The 17,654-nt window shown below is 45.1% G+C and overlaps 1 protein-coding gene across 3 annotated transcripts in view; it reads right to left on the bottom strand.

The window, feature by feature from the left end:
- Positions 1-1,856: 1,856 nt before the first annotated feature.
- LOC128028462 (microtubule-associated protein 4-like) overlaps positions 1,857-17,654 on the bottom strand; it is a 45,813-nt gene continuing 30,015 nt past the window's right edge. For all 3 annotated transcript variants that reach the window (XM_052615767.1, XM_052615768.1, XM_052615766.1), the window contains 6 exons: positions 16,484-16,537; positions 8,490-8,582; positions 8,210-8,291; positions 7,996-8,102; positions 6,058-6,223; positions 1,857-5,052 (listed from right to left, as the gene is read on the bottom strand). In XM_052615767.1, coding sequence (XP_052471727.1) covers positions 5,048-5,052; positions 6,058-6,223; positions 7,996-8,102; positions 8,210-8,291; positions 8,490-8,582; positions 16,484-16,537 — 507 coding nt within the window. In that variant the 3' untranslated portion in view covers positions 1,857-5,047. The remainder of the gene's footprint in view (positions 5,053-6,057; positions 6,224-7,995; positions 8,103-8,209; positions 8,292-8,489; positions 8,583-16,483; positions 16,538-17,654) is intronic.

Below are 17,654 nucleotides of genomic sequence, written 5' to 3'. Positions count from 1 at the left end.
ATTTCCAGTAAGGGAGCACAGTGAGCTTCGATGCCTACTAGTTTTTGTGTTGCATTGTGGCATTTTTCATGGAGCAAACGTTCCAGTGCACTCGAAGGATTTTGTGATTGAGACAACCCTTAAAATGGCAGAATCCTTGATAAATGCTCTATTAAACTAGAAATCTGATCAAGATGCACCCTCTGAGTTTCCCAGTTGTACAGAGGCCTTTCATATTTAGTTTCCAACCAAAGACTGTATAAAAATATGGACATAGTGTCAGTGATGTCACCCGTAGACTCCTGAAGAGTGTCTTTGAAGCTCAAAGTGTGCAGAGCGGACCGTCGCCATCTTGGCAGCATCTTGGCGGACAATCGAAAATGGGCAAAAAGGCGGGAGCTGGTTGCAGAAGCCACGCCCACCTATCTTAACAGCGGTGACAGCAGCGGCAATCCACCTGTCACTCAAATGACCACGCCCTTAATAATGCAGAACTTTAAGGCTTAATATAATTTAAATGGATGAGTTATAAAAAAAAATTACCCCCCTCACAGTTGTCATGAAAGGCAAAATTATGTATATAGACCAAACTCATTTTTTTGCACCAGGCTATAAACATGTTTTTTTTTTTTTCTGCTGTAAAGTTCAGCATATGGGACTGACTCCCTTTTGCAGCCAGACTCAAGCGGCCAATCAATGAATTACAGTTTTAGTCACTTCCTTGTTGGCTTCACGAGAGAGAGCGGGAGGTTGTCGCTCGTTTCCAACTAGGAAACTCATATTTACTATAATTCCGAAAGCACATGAAGGTGGCATTAGTATCATCAGTCTGATATCAACCATTCATTTTTAAATTGTGAGTGTGCATAATTTTCTGCTTAAATAAACACTGAGCTGTGGAGATTTTAAAATGTACTAAGGTGCACCAAAACACACTGAACTCCAGTCACACAGTGTCAATTTTACACAAAATTGAAGAGACTAGTTATACAGTACTGCTACAACTTTTTCCATTTTTTTTTTTATTGTGCAGTAAATCATCATTCTCCTTCAATGGTTAGTTCACCAAGAAAAATAAAATTAGTACATAAATTCCTCACCCTCAAGTCATTCTAGGTGTACAGTTATGACTTTCTTCTAACAGGCTAAACTAATTAAGTTATTTAAAAAAATTCTTTGATCTTTCAAGCTGTTTAATGCCTCTCAGCGGGTGTTGCAGTTCATCAGTCTAAAAGAAGTTAAATAAAAAGCGCCCATTCATAAAAAGTAGTGACTCACATGGCTCCGGGGGTGAACAAATACCTTCTGTAGCGAATCGATGCATTTTTGTAAGGAAAATATCCATATTCAAAATGTAATAATCACATTAATTTAGTTTATGCCAACAGTTGTACACAGAAGCAGTTCCAGGAGCATGACATATGAGGTCAGCATTGCACATGCGCTGGTGAGTCTTGTGAAAACCAGCGTTTGTTAACTGGAGCAAAGGAAGCAGAGTTTTGTTACTTTAGCAAAGGAAAACCAGTCTCCTCTAGGCTTATATCAAAATCCTCTGACATTCTTCTTTATCAAATCCTTGATTTTTACCTCTAATTATCGACCGTTGTTTTGTTTTGATCTCTCACTTGCACTTCCGCGTTGTTTACTTCTGAGCGGCGCATGCGCAAATCCAACCTCCATGTGCCATCCGCCCGGAACTGCTTCTGTGTACAACAGTGAGAGCAAGCTAGATTAAATTGATTATTAGGTTTTAAATATGGTTACTTTTCTTACAAAAATACATTGATTCGCTACAGGAGGATTTTGTTCAGCAACACAATGAATACTGAATGCCTCATTGCAGATGATATGCAATGCTGTAAAAAAATGCACATCGGTTTTGCTTGTTTCTTTATTTGAATAAATATCCACATCAATAGATAACAATTAATCACAATGACCTCTTTTCATAAAAAAAAACAAACCTAACAAAAACTTCTTAAATCAGGGGGAAGGATTAAATCCAATTTAGGACTTATGTCTGTAGTCCATTGTTGTCAGCATGCTCTTTCGATGTGTTTTATGGGAAGTACACCCACTGAGTCCTAACAAACACAATAGGGGCACACTTTTGCTGCCTAATTTGAGTGCTCTTTTTGCTTTTAGACATGCCGATTAGTATACCAGTTACAGTATCATACAAATGTGTTGCATGGACATCCAAACAAGTCTTTGTGTCAGGAAAAGTTTGTGGGCAGAATCATTGTTCCTGTGGTTACTTATTACCTCTAACCTTTCGACCCACTTTCTGCATTCTGACAGATGCTACTCAAGTCATTACCAGAATGCTGCACATTTTTTATACAGAAGGACATCCTCAGAGTCCTTTGAGTTTTTCCATCCATAGGCCAAATCAAATCACACTCCTACTATTGATTACATTTTTTTAGTATGTGACCTGTGATGACAGAGAAAAAGTTACACACATTATATATATTCTTTGCTTTCTGAATACAATACATTTGAAAAACATTCTTGTTTGCCAGCCCTTTTTTTTTCAAAGAAAAAAAAGGCAGACTCACTTAAAAGAATAAAATACTGTCTGGAGAAATATTGCAAAATATTCACTTTGCTTCTCTATACAACCCAATCAAGCGTTGTCCTCCTGTGGGGTATAAAGTGTGACACGTGTATTTACAAAACTGCATTGAGCGGACTGGTGCGGGGGACGTGAGAAGTGTACTTACTGTGAGAGTGTTCATTCATTATAATGACAAAATAGAGCTGTCTAAAGGCATGACAAGTTATGATCACCGTGTTAAGAGTACAACACTGAAGTTTACTGGCACAGCCCCTGACACAATAATCACAAAAGGAACTACAGACATGACAGCTTGGCCAAGCGCAACTGTTCTACACTAAACACACTTGCTCACACTTACACAAACTGTATTTATAGACTGCTCTGTAAGATACAGGTACGTTTTCGATTTTTGAAGAACTGGGACTCTTCTTAAGGGGATAAAATTTAGGAAAATCTGCTCAATCTTACCGTTCTCTTTCTAGTATAAAACATCCACCATAAAGTGCATTTCAAATGCTCATCAGCTAATTATTTCATAGGATATTTGCATAATTTTTTACTTCCTAGTCTCTGTTGTTCCGTTTTATGTGGGATTTTCTTTGATGTTACAACATCACCACCATCAAAGATCTACCATGACGTCACAGTAAAATACCAGGAATTTTATATATTTCACAACATGTAGTGAAACAAACCCTTCATACAAACATCACCTTTTAACCAACAACAGCAAAAAGGCATTGTGCAGCTAAATTACAGTAATATCACTACCAATAAAGTGCCCACAAATTCACTGTTAAACAGTGTCACTAGTGAAGAGTTTCAAAAAAGCAGCCCAGGTTTGGAGATTTTAAAACTATGATATTCAACTACTTGTAATACGTCACTTAAGAAAACCAAATAGCATTTACTACTAGGTTTGATTAAATAGTAATTTATAGACAACAATTTATCAATTGCCACTGAATAAATATTCCGGCTATACTTACTGTTAATGTAATGGGCCCTCGCACATGACTGTTCATATGTTCAGTTGTTTACTTTTGGGATTTGGAGGTACAATATTTAATTCAAAGTGTAGATGATTTGGACCTTTGTGCAAATAACCATGACCTTTAATACGGAGTGTAAGTGCATTTCCATTTGAACATTCTGACTTCTTTCTTTATCCATCTATATTCCTTTCCATTCTGTCTGTTTAGTTTGCGTTCCACTTTCTTTTTCTCTTCCTGTATCATGCTGTAGTTTATGTGTGTCATGTGTTTTTGTGTCTTATTAGTTCACAGGATGCTTTGAAAGAAATGGGAAGTGGATTATGTAATCAGATGGTTAGACATTATTATGATACAGCTCATCGTTACAGGAATTTACGCAAGCACGATACAGAAAACTCACTGAAGTTATAAATATGCTATTGTTTGAACAACCTATACGTTTCAAATGATTAAGTGCTCATTTAAATACTGAGGGAGAGCGGGGGATATAATTCATGTGAGGTGGACAGGGTCAGTGGAGAAAAGGAAGCAGATGGATGGATGGATGGCGGCTGATTCATCCCTTTTGACTGGGATTTAAGACATACTGACAATACAGGGAGCTTAACTGCCATAATATGATGTAATAAGCTACATCTCAAGTGAGTTCTGGGGTTCCCATTGGAGAACATCTACTGCCAAATAGATACAGACAGAAAAGAGGGTGCTGTCTTAAATTTTGGTCTGTTTAAGGGATAGCTTGCTCATATGAAGTCTAGAAGGAAATTCTGGTGCTGATGTACAAAATGCTGTGTTAACAAAGATGACAATAAGAGCTACGTGGCTGGAGAATCTATTACTGCATCTCCAACTATCTGGGGCCAATTGCATAAACTCAGCCTCTATGTTAAGAACATGTCTTAAGTACGAGTTTGACCAACTAGCAGTTGGGAACGGGGGAATCAATCTTATTTTTGGATTCAACTAAGACTAATCTATGATTTACTATTAACTTAAAAGAAAAAACAAATTGTAATAAAAAAAAAAGGTCAGTCTTAAAGGAAATAATTTGGATGAATAACTTGTAAGACTAATCTAAACCCTTTTATGTAACAAGCCCCTGAAAACTTCTCAAACCTAGCCTCAAACCAAACCCTGCATTCGAAAAGAAGTGCTGTAAATTAAGCCAGAGTCTGGGTCTTTCCCTAAACATGATCTCATGGGTGTTCTCCCAGCAAAGAAAAGCTATGAAAACTTTAAATGATACAATAAGCTAGGTTTTAAAGGGACAGGCTGTGTTACAAATCAGACCCCTTCTCCTGCTAGTGTACTGGTTTGCACCCATCTCATAGCTGAGTGAATGGGACAAGCTGGGTTGGGTGTGAGGACATGGCGGACCCCAGAGACACACTGAGAGAGGTGCTGCGATGTGGGTGGGGGTGGCTGCCACTCAGGGGGGGACCAGGAGATGATTTTAGCGCCGTGGTCCATGCGAGCTCGTGCATTCTCGCAGAAGTTCAACTTGTAGGACTCAATCTAGTGGGAAAAAAAATGGAAAAGCTATTAGGAAACAACATAAACAGCTGGGCACAACTTTGTAAATTGCATTTGAACTGGATTAGCAAACAGGATTGTAGAACTTAAAGCCTTGTTTGAGAGTTATGAAAAATAAATTTGAATTTATAGCCATGTAAGTCAGAGAGAATGACAGAATAGTAAATATATATGTTTGAAATTTGAATTTAGTTTATTTAGTTATTGTATACTATTTAGTAAATGAACCTTTGTGCACAAGGGCTTAAGAAGTCTTCATTTCATTTGCATTAACCAGTAAAATCCTTTGAATTGTAATTCTGTAATTGTAATTCATCTAGCCATTCCAAGTCAAATTGCAGTTCAGCTTCCTGTGGGCTGTGGCCTATTCAATTTGAGATCCAACTTAAGTTCTTGAATGCTGATTTACACAAAATAATATATCTCTTCAGGTTTCTTGATATCATGGACCAGATTTAATAACAGCTTTCCCCAGTGCAAACCCTTTGGATTTAGTAAAGACGTGCAGTGACAAATAAACGATGAAAAAGCATGGACAAAGTCATTTTTGAGGCTGACCTTATTGCATATGGATTTGTAGGAGTTTCCCTTTCAGACACAACATTTATGAGAGGAGAGTATTTACATAAATCACTCGACATGATTTGTTAAGGTTTGCATAGTCAACTTACTGGTATTTGTGCCATTATTTAACACCCAATAAAGCACGTCTTAACCCATTCTCTGCCTGTGTTGTTTGTAGATTACATGCACCTAATTATCATCGGCTTGTTTATGCTGCTCTTGGTGAATTGTGATGGTCTTTCTGGAAATGCGCTGACTGTGTCTGTGTTCGTTATTTTGTGCATTGTCTGTAAGTCACCTGCAGAAATTTCCACCCCCATCAGCTGCTTTATGGGATTGCACTCTCACACTAATTTGCTCTCTTTAGTAAATCTGGCCCAAGGTGTCATAAATAATGGTTGAATTCCCCTAGTTTGCACTTACTTGTCCCAGTGATACGCTTGTCCAAACCCTGGGAGTCCCGGGGTCCCTCTCCCAAAGAAGATATGGGAGCATGAGAATTCTCTTTCAGCCCATTCTCTTTTGCCCCATTACCTGCCTGCATGGGGGGAGATGGGCTTCCCTCAGATTTCTGCTGAAGCCCCTCAGCCTGGAAACACATAGCAAAACAATGAGTCAAAGAATATGGTTGCCGGAGACAAAGTGTGTGTGTGTGTGTTTGTGTGAGGGAAGTATATGAAACTATTGTTCTCATCCTAAAAAGTTGTGTTACGAGTTAACTAAATTGACATGAATACTTTCCATACTTTTTGTATTACACGAGTACACAAGACACATGTTTAAATGTTAGGGATTGTATATTTTTTAAATATTTTTTGAAAAAGTCTCTTATTCTCACCAAGGTTGTATTTATCTGTTCAAAAATACAGTAAATAATACAGTAAAACAAGGGAGTTGAACAAAGTCATCCTGTAGTGAACAGATGTGTTTTGTAAGAAAAATATCTATATTCAAAACGTAATAAGCACTTTAATCTAGGTTGTGCCAACAGTTGTAAACCGAAGCAGTTTCGGCCAGATGACGTATGAGGTCAGCGTTACTCATGCGCTGGTGGGTCTTGTAAAAACCAACGTTTTTTAACAGGAGCAAAGGAAGCAAAGTTTTGTTCCTTTAGCAAAGGAAAACCAGTCTCCTCTAGGCTTATATTGAAATCCTCCGACATTCTTTGTTACAAATATTTATGTTTTGTACTTCTAATTAGTGACAGTTGTTTTAATCTCTCCCCTGTACTTCTGCGTGCTTCACTTCTGATACATCATCAACCTGGAACTGCTTCTGTGTACCACAGTGAGCGCAAGCTACATTAAAGTGATTATTATGTTTTGAATATTTGAATATTTTTCATACAAAAACACACTGATTCACTACATAAGGCCTTTGTTCACCCCCGAAGCCATGTGAGGCACTTTTGTATATTTTTTTTATGGATGGGTAATTTTTTTGGACTGATGCACTGCAACACCAGCTGAGTGCCATTAAACAGCATGAAAGATCAAAAACTATTTTTAATATAACTCCGACTGGATTTGTCTGAAAGAAGAAAGTCAATTAAATCTAGGATGACTTGAGGTTGAGTAATTTATGGGTTTATTTTCATTTTTTAGGTGAACTAACCCTTTTACTGAATAAAAGTATTCATTTATTTAAGAAAATCTTACTGACCCCAAGCTTTTGAGCAGTAATGTATTTATTGTGCATATATTGGCCTGGTTTCACAGACAGGGCTTAGGTTAAACCAAGATTAGGCCATAGTTTAATAAGGACATTAAAATATCTTTTATAAATGTGCCTTATAAAATAACATTATTCGCGTGCATCTTGAGACAAATATTTTAAGCTATATCAGTGCAAGTTTCTTTCAGGTAAAACAGCCTACACATGCATTTTAGTCTGGAATAGTGCCTTATAAATGCTAAATCTGTATTAAAATAAAAATTGTAAAGAATATGTCTTGATCTATACAATCTATATCAAAACTAGAACTTCTCAAATGTATCCTATTAAAATGAATGAAAAGTTTCTTCTTAAATAATACTACAGAAACGAATGCTTTTTAAAGTTTAAATTTGCATGCATTTGTGCATTTATCTCAGCTGTTCAGGTTGAGGTAGTGTTCTCACAAAACACTCCACTAAGAAATACATACATTCATATTTAACAAACAAACAGGTTCAGACAAACTGGTGCTCAGCACTGTGAGATACCTAAGCACATTTTCACCTTAAATTCTCTGGTATTACTAATTATTAAATGAAGGGAGGTGTTGCAAAATGTGTTTGCTTCTGAAAGAGCTTCAGGAAAATGTAATGAGTAATTGGGGCACATTCCTAATATGCAATATCCTCCAAAGCTTTTTACTACCTTGACATCGCCACCACCTGGTTCATGGCCTACATTGTCCATGGATCCCACTTTGGACTTGGCCTTGACGTTTATTTTATTGGATTCAATCTTCACATCACCACCACCTGAGAGAGATCAATCATGATTCACTTGGATATTTATTGCACGCACTTACAATGAGATTGCATCTATAGTAATAGGCAATATATAAAAAAATGTATCCATCCCCTACCTGGCTTGTGCTTTAAGTTGTCCTTGGATCCACATTTAGAGGTAACTCTTCTCAAGTCAACCTTTTTATTTAAAATCTGAACCTGGAGACCAAGCGTAAAGACTCTTGTTAGACTAAAGTGTCTTTTGTTTCTGATAATGGATGTCTAAAGGAAAAAGTTCATTTGAGTCACATAATGTATAGGTGGCTCATTGCTGTTATATATAAGCGTCATATAATGAAATGAGTTAACATTTTTATATAAGAGAGTCGTTAAGCCAATATCAAACTGTACACTTACATTTCCTCCACCAGGAACATGCTTGATATTGTCCTTGGAGCCACATCGGGAGGTAACATGGCTGAAGTCCAGCTTTTTGTGGACTATCTGAACCTAAACACAGCACAACAACACAGAGGACACATGGTCATGGGATATTCTACAGTTATATGTGCAAAACAGACTGACACAAAAGCTAAGAAGGCTATGAGTGGGTTAAACAATGCTGTACTGTTGTAAAAGTAAAGAGTAGCACGATGCCACTGAAAATACAAAATCATCATGCTCATGTCAAGCAGTGTCGAATGATCACGCTATTTATGTATTTGCAGGAAACGTCTCGGTTACGTACGTAACCCTCGTTCCCTGATGGAGGGAACGGAGACGTTATGTCGACCGACAAATGGGGTCTCACTTGGGAGGCCAATCATCTCTGATTTTAAGAGAAAACGCCAATGAAATTGGCAAGTGGATTAACACACCTGAGCCACTCCCCGTGCCAGCGGGTATAAATAGGGCGACAGGTGCATCCACTCATTAGGTTTTACGCTGAGGAGCCGAGAACGTGTCCCGGCAACAGCGAATGGTTCAAGGTTGTGGCATGGGGACATAACGTCTCCGTTCCCTCCATCAGGGAACGAGGGTTACGTACGTAACCGAGACGTTCCCTATCTGTCGGTCACTACGAGTTATGTCGACCGACAAATGGGGTCCTATGGAAAACGCCATAACCTGAACCTTGTCACAACCCTGAGGCGCTGCAATTGTTGACAAGCCTTGGCGTGCCACAAAAGCTACGCTTAAGGTCGTAACCTTCCCAAAGCCCCAGCGCAAATTCACTGACCTTGGTACCGAAGGGGCCAAAGGGTGAGTACATCGCTGCTGGAGAAGGCCATGCTGCTGTTCCGCCCACATAAAGTAAATGGAAGGGATTTCAACCTTCAGTGAAAGATTGCTTCAAATCTTCCCTATTTGTTCTTTCAGCTGGCAAGACAATGGGGAAGCGAGCCTTTAGGAAGGGTCGCTACGGAGACCACATCCTACCCGTAGGGAGGTGACATGTGGATATACTGATATGGACTGACCCAGGGGGCAGTACTACATATGGAAGGGGTCTCTGAGGCAGGTCCTACCTTGGAGTAGGGATGGGACGGCTGCCAGAAGAGACCGACAGAGCGATCTGTCAAGGGAAGACACGGGTTTGCCAAGAGGGAAACCTTACCGTGGAAAAATACACATATGGGATTACCCGCAGGGAACCCAGCCATATGGACACCTAGCCCAGTACGGGGGCTGACCGGCTCCGGGCATGCTAACGCCAGTACTGGGCCTGGCGACAGACTGCTCCGCCAAGTCTGACGCCGAGGGTGCTGGAGGATGCTCGACCAGGGTACGCCAACCGGGGAACTCTACTGGGAGAAGAAGGCGCTCACATCCCCGTGTTAGGGGGAATGGCGCAGCAAGCGAGACACCCAGCCAGCCCTTCCCGCCAATTACCTGTTACCCAACACACGGGAGGAAACTGGCTCTACACGGAGGTTGTAAAACCTCGCAAAGGTGTTAGGTGTCGCCCAGCCCGCAGCTCGACAAACGTCTGCCAGAGAGGCGCCGTGCGCCAACGCATAGGAGGAGGCCACACTCCGTGTGGAGTGGGCCCTCACCCCCAGGGGGCACGGCTCGCCTTGGGAATGGTAAGCCAAGGCGATGGCGTCCACTATCCAGTGGGCCAACCTCTGCTTAGAGACAGCCTTCCCCTTCTGCTGACCTCCAAAGCAGACCAGGAGCTGCTCAGAGCTTCTGAAGCTCTGGGTGCGGTCCACGTATATGCGGAGCGCTCTTACGGGACACAGCAACGACAAGGCTGGATCTGCCTCCTCCAGGGGCAGCGCTTGCAGGTTCACCACCTGGTCTCGGAAGGGAGTGGTGGGAACCTTGGGCACGTATCCAGGCCGGGGTCTCAGGACAACGTGAGAGTAGGCCGGCCCGAACACAAGGCACTCTTCACTTACCGAAAATGCTTGGAGGTCCCCGACCCTCTTGATGGAAGTGAGCGCGATCAGGAGCGCTGTCTTGAGAGACAGGAACTTCAGCTCAACCGAATCCAGCGGCTCAAAGGGACCCCTCTGAAGTCCCGCCAGGACAATAGAGAGGTCCCAGGAGGGAATCAGGGGTGTCCTAGGAGGATGTAACCTTCTGGCACCCCTCAGGAACCTAACGATCAGGTCATGCCTCCCCAGGGACCGGCCGTCCACTGCATCGTGATGTGCTGCAATGGCAGCCACATACACCTTCAGGGTGGAGGGTGACAGCCCACGCTCCAGCCTACCTTGCAGGAAAGAAAGCACGACTCTGACCGGGCATCTCCGGGGGTCTTCTCGGTGAGAAGAACACCAATTCGTGAACAGACTCCACTTCAGAGCATAGGCCTGCCTCGTAGAAGGGGCTCTAGCCTGAGTGATAGTGTCTACCACTGCTGGGGGCAGATCACTTAGGTCTGCCGCGTCCCGTCTAGAAGCCACACGTGGAGGTTCCAGAGATCTGGACGCGGGTGCCAAATGGTGCCAAGCCCCTGAGAGAGAAGGTCTCTCCTCAGGGGGATGCGCCAGGGAGGGGCTGTCACGAGGAGCATGAGTTCCGAAAACCAGGTCCGGGTGGGCCAGTAAGGCGCAACCAACAGGACCTGTTCCTCGTCCTCCCTGACCTTGCACAGTGTCTGTGCGAGCAGGCTCACTGGGGGAAACGCATACTTGCGTAAAGCCCGAGGCCAGCTGTGTGCCAGTGCATCTGTGCCCAGGGGGGCCTGGGACAGGGAATAGTACAGCTGGCAGTGGGAGGACTCGTGGGAAGCAAACAGGTCTACCTGGGCTTCCCCGAATCGACTCCAAATCAGCTGGACCGTCTGGGGATGGAGTCGCCATTCCCCGGGGAAAGTGAGCTGTCGTGAGAGCGCGTCGGCTGCACGATTGAGCTCCCCCGGGATGTGGACAGCGCGCAGCGACTTGAGCCACGTCTGACTCCAGAGGAGGAGATGACGGGCGAGTTGAGACATGCGGCGTGATCGTAACCCGCCTTGTCGGTTGATGTACGAAACAGCCGCAGTGTTGTCCGTGCGGACCAACACGTGCTTGTCCAGCACTAGCGGACGAAACCGTCGCAAAGCTAGATGCACTGCCAGCAACTCCAGGCAGTTGATGTGCCAAAGCAGTCGAGGTCCTGTCCAGGACCCTGAGGCTGCCTGCCCGTTGCATGTCGCGCCCCAGCCTGAGTTGGAGGCATCTGTTGTGACAACAACGTGCCGGGACACTTGTTCCAAGGGCACACCGGCCCGTAGAAAGGCAAGGTCCGACCAAGGACTGAATAGGCGGCGACACATCAGTGTGATGGTGACACGATGTGTACCGCGGCGCCATGCCCATCTCGGGACTCGGGAGTGTAACCAGTGCTGAAGTGGTCTCATATGAAGCAATCCGAGCGGCGTGACTGCGGCTGCGGATGCCATATGCCCCAGGAGCCTCTGAAAGTGTTTCAGTGGTACCACTGTCCTGCCTCTGAAGGAACTCAGGCAGTTCAGCACTGAGTGGGCACGTTCGCTGGTGAGACGTGCCGTCATACTCACCGAGTCTAACTCCATACCGAGATAAGAGATTCTCTGCACAGGGGAGAGCTTGCTCTTCTCTCGGTTGACCTGAAGCCCCAACTGACTGAGGTGCCGAAGCACGAAGTCCCTGTGATCGCACAACTCTTCTCGGGACCGGGCCATAATGAGCCAGTCGTCGAGATAGTTGAGGATCCTGATGCCCACTTCCCAAAGTGGGGCAAGGGCGCCCTCCGCGACCTTCGTGAAGACACGGGGGGACAGGGAGAGCCCGAAGGGGAGGACCTTGTACTGCCATGCCTGACCCTCGAAAGCAAAGCGCAGGAACGGTCTGTGACGAGGGAGGATAGAGACATGAAAGTACGCGTCTTTCAGGTCGATCGCTGCAAACCAGTCCTGGGGCTGGACGCATTTGATAATGCGTTTCTGCGTCAACATCCTGAACGGGAGCTTGTGTAGGGCCCGATTCAAGACTCGCAGATCCAGGATAGGTCGAAGGCCACCGCTCTTCTTGGGCACGATGAAGTAAGGGCTGTAAAACCCCGTCCTCATCTCGGCTGGAGGGACCGGCTCGATTGCATCCTTCGCCAGGAGGACAGCAATCTCCTCGCGCAAGACAGGGGCGTCCTGGACTGCCACCGAAGTCTCGAGCACGCCATTGAACTTGGGGGGTCGCCGGGCGAATTGAATCGCATAGCCGAGTCGAACCGTCCGGATGAGCCAGCGTGACGGGTTGGGCAGCGCAAGCCACGCTCCCAGATACCGTACAAGTGGCACCAAAGGGACAGTCGACATACCCGCAGTGGTGCAGCGATGGGGAGTCGTGCCGCAAGGCCCAGAAGGCACAGCGTCCTGGGTCATCGCAACCACACTCCTCGTGTTCCCGGAGGAACTGGCCAGAGACGCGTGGAGAGGCGTTGCGTCTCCGAACCGCGACCTCTTGGCCGCTGGCGAAAGGGGGCGTCGTGGGTGAGAGTGAGGAAGCTGTGCGTCGCTCATTGTCAAGCCACGAGCCTTGGCGGAACAGAACAAAACAGAAACTGAAGATTCTCCGCCCGGCCCTCCTCCGGGGGAAGGAGTGGCGCTGTCTTCGCCATCTCCTGAAGAGCAGTTCTCCGCATCTCCGAGTTGCCCGTGTCAGGGCCGCTTGGTCGACTTCCTGGAGGACTTCGCAGCCGGGAGTGACACGGGGGGCGCCGCTCTCCTGCGCGGGGCTCGACGCGCCGGCCTCGAAGAACTCTCAGCACGGGGCGGAGCTGGCGTAGAGGACGCAGGGGGGCGCCCACGGCGACGAGCAGGCTGAGGCGCTACCCGCGACGGAACGGTGGCAGCCGGAGAGACACGTCGGGGCAGGATGTGCTGGATGGCCTCAGTCTGCTTCTGTACCGCCGAGAACTGCTGGGCAAAGTCCTCGACAGTGTCGCCGAACAGGCCTGCCTGGGAGATGGGGGCGTCGAGAAAGCGCGCTTTGTCCAGGTCCCTCATCTCAGCCAGGTTCAGCCAGAGATGCCGCTCCTGGACCACCAGCGTGGACATCGCCTTCCCGAGGGACCGCGCCGTGACCTTCGTTGCCCGTAAGGCGAAGTCGGTCGCCGTGCGCAGCTCCTGCATCAACCCCGGGTCGGTACCACCCTCGTGCATGGTTTTGAGTGCCTTGGCTTGGTGTACCTGCAGGATAGCCATGGCATGCAGGGCAGAGGCAGCTTGGCCCGCAGCACTGTAAGCCTTGGCAGCGAGTGCGGCCGTCAGCTTACAGGCCTTGGACGGGAGGCGCGGACGATTCCTCCAAGTGGCGGCGTTTTGTGGGCACAAGTGCACCGCAACCGCCCTCTCCACCTGGGGAACCTCTACGTACCCCCTGGCTGCCCCGCCATCGAGGGTGGTGAGGATGGAAGAGGGAGAAGAGCGGCTTCTGGCCGTGAAAGGGGCCGTCCACGACTTCGTCACCTCTTCATGCACCTCCGGGAAGAAAGGCACCGGAGCAGAACGAGGTTGTGAGCCGCGTCCCGCGCCGAGAAACCAATCATCCAGCCGTGAGGGCTCGGGACTGGGCGGTGTAGTCACCTCCAGTCCGATACTCACGGCTGCCCGGGCAAGCATGGCCGACAACTCCAAGTCCGATTCGGCAGTAGCGACAACACCCGAGGGGGGCAGCCCCGCCGAACCTTCATCCTCAGAGGTCGATAACCCATCCCCCGATGCAGCAATCGACATCTGGTCCTCGGGCGGCGCACCGAAAGACACGCTGGGACCGCTGTGAGACGGCCCAGCAGAATCAATCGGCAGCTGCACGGGACAGTCGCTGCGTGAGGAGTGAGAGGTCCGTGGGGCGTGGCCCGGCGGAGAAGCTCTCACTGTGATCCTCAGATCTCCCAGAGCGCCAGCCGGCGGCCCTCTGCTCGAGCCAGAGAGACCGGGACGGGTGGCGACAGAGGGGTCTGCTGCACTCCCCTTGAGGAGTGAGAGACGCGATCGCAGCGCTGCCATGTTCATACGCCCACAGTAGACGCATGAATCATCCACGAGCGCAGCCTCAGCGTGTTGGACGCCCAGACACTGCAGACAACGCTCGTGACCGTCAACCGAAGACAGGAAACGACCGCATCCAGAAGGACACGGACGAAACGGCATCTTGAAAAAGACGCGAATCGTCCGTGATTTGCTCTTTTAGAGAACTGTCTCTTTTAGCCGAAGCGCCCAGGGGAATCGCCGCTCGCAGGGACACCACTGTAACGCGCCGTCACACCGACCAGGAACAGCTCTACCAAAAACAAAGATGAATGGCTTTGTAGTGATCTTCTTCATCGACTACTCGGCTCCGAAGCAAAAATCTAATGAGTGGATGCACCTGTCGCCCTATTTATACCCGCTGGCACGGGGAGTGGCTCAGGTGTGTTAATCCACTTGCCAATTTCATTGGCGTTTTCTCTTAAAATCAGAGATGATTGGCCTCCCAAGTGAGACCCCATTTGTCGGTCGACATAACTCGTAGTGACCGACAGATAGGGAACAGCTATTTTCCCACTCTTGTGTATGAAGAAGTTGATTCCTGAACCATTTTTGTGGCAGCCATATTAGATTAAAATGTTCCTTGTCTTGTGTGCAGTTTGGTGCAAGATTTGTTTGTGTGATCATATATTTGTTTAGACAGAGTAACAGCAGGCCAGGAACACTCTGTCTGACTCATAGTGTGTTTTTCACAGCCTAAAGCTAGCTTTATTGCATTTAACTCAGGTAATGCCTAAACACTCGAGGGTGCTACAGCCTAACTCTGTTTTATTTGACTTGCAATAACAGACCACTCCAGGAAAAAAGCAAATGTAATTTGGAGTTAACAGCAATACTGCGTAGCTCAAAGGCTGTGCCTGAAAACTGACGAATTTCCTGAAAACAATAACATGACCATGATGATTCGTTGAGCAGCAAAGAAACACCAGTAGCAATAAAGTCTGCTTCGTTATTAACATGCAAAGCATGGTTAAACAATATCCATGGAACTGCATACATAATAGAGTAGCAGATAAACAATTTCTCAAAACACACATCTGACATTGTGAAACAACAGGAGGCTGTGGGCGATCTCGGGGTTGAAAACACAGTCATTTTAAAGTTTTTAAACATCTGCCAATAATCTAGATGTTGAGTAAGTCAATAATATAATATCTATAATTATAGTTAATTAGAGACATTTGTCTTTTTATGTGTAAGAATTTTCAGAAAAGAAATGTGCTTGATTATTAATTTCATGCTATATTAAGTTCCCCAAGAATAGCCACAGTCTCCTGTGTGGAAAGCTGCAAGAAAGGTGATATATATAGCACATATTACATGCGTAGTGGAAAAGCATAAAAAAAAAAATAGAAGCAATATTACAATCCATTGTAAGGTAAGAAATTATTTGCAATACAGAATGTTGATACTACTGCTGTGCTGAGTCAATATGCAGTTATGCTATTTTTGGATGGATATGGTTAGTGCAGAGCTTAAGAACAAAAACACGATGAAAATAATCTGGTAACAATGGTAAACCAGATTCAACGAATATTCCTCAACGTGTGGAACAGTGTTCATGGGTGAACTACTGAGAGACAAAATTGTGTGGTGTTAAATCCACAGAAGACATTCAAAGACCAGGCTGCATTGCTCTTATAACATTCTCTGATAGATGTGGACATATTTATTTACAACAACAACCGTGCCTCCATGTTTCCTTATGATTCACAAAACCATTTTAACCAAATTTTTGTACACAAATTCTCTTTAAGTGTTTAATGATTATGTGTACATTTGTAAAAATGTGGGTTGCATAAACAAGTTTTTACAGGATCAAATGATCTTTGGAAAGACAGTGAAAGTAAGAGCAGGAGACAGAGTGATACTGAGGCAGTGAGTCAGGGAGATGTCATTGGGAGGGACTCACTTTGCCCTGGCTGGTCTTTGGCAGAGCATCGGTCTTGCCCTGGGCTGCAGAGACCTGAGGAGACAAGCACCCCTTTAGTCAGTGCAGTGCAGGGAGGAGGTACAAAAAGCCCAGGGTCGAAGGTATCATAGAGGGAAGTATAGGATGTACCACAATAAGTGATTAAGTATGCTAAGGTTACTTTCAAATTGAAAGAATCACCTGACAGTTTGCGTGTTATCAGTTGCATAAGGGGAAAATAAGAGTGTTTAACTTTGTCTGTTCTATCAGCTACAAAGCCAGCTGAAACTTAAGGGATAGCTCACTCAACAATGACATTTCTGGCATCATTTACTCACCCTGTTGTCTCAAACCTGTATGACTTTCTCTGTTTACTATAGAGCAAAACATATTTATTTTTATTCTTTTCATAAAAGTCCATGTTATTTTGCAGCTTCATTATACTGGCAAAAACGCTCAACAAAATATTTTTGAAGAAGAAGACAGAAATTCAAACAGGTTTAAAGCAAAAAGAGAGTGAGTAAATGATAGCAAAATTCTCAGTTTTGGGTGAACTATTCATGTAAATAATAATGAAAGAGAAAACCCAGCGAACAAACATTATTCATGGAGGGTTTCTTAAAAAGACATTTTTATTTAAATCATGCATTGTGACTTTTAGTTGACCGTCTGAATTACAGATGGTGTAAATATGGAAACAGCTAGTCCTAATGCATTGTGTTCTCTAGATCTTCCCTGAAAAGTGAAAACCCTTAAGGGTGTCCTGTTGCACAAGGTCTTTTTTATTTATATGGGATGGGGAAGGATAGGTGGCTGGGAGACGGCTATGGAAGACAGACAAATAATTTCTACAGATTCAGCAATAAAAAGCTTTGTTTTCCCTCGGCTGGTGGATGTCCATCATAGCACATTGTTGAAAACTGTGCATCCATGAGCTCAGTCAAAAGACTGACAGCATCTTAAAGTTCAGGATCAGTCAAATGAATAATGGCATTTACAATGACCAGCAGCAACATGAAATGTACATACAGTATGAGAAGCAACTACGACAGAATTAGAGATTTCATAATGTGTTTAATAGCAGCAATAGTGCAGAACAACAGAGCTTATGATCATGTGTTGCCAAATAATGCTTCAAATTGAATCTAAGTCTGTAAAGAAATGAGGTTGA

Source organism: Carassius gibelio, chromosome A2 (genome assembly GCF_023724105.1).
Source record: "Carassius gibelio isolate Cgi1373 ecotype wild population from Czech Republic chromosome A2, carGib1.2-hapl.c, whole genome shotgun sequence".
NCBI lineage: Eukaryota > Metazoa > Chordata > Actinopteri > Cypriniformes > Cyprinidae > Carassius > Carassius gibelio.
The sequence above is the reverse complement of the archived record's forward strand: the minus strand, read 5'-3'. Positions and strand labels throughout refer to the sequence as shown.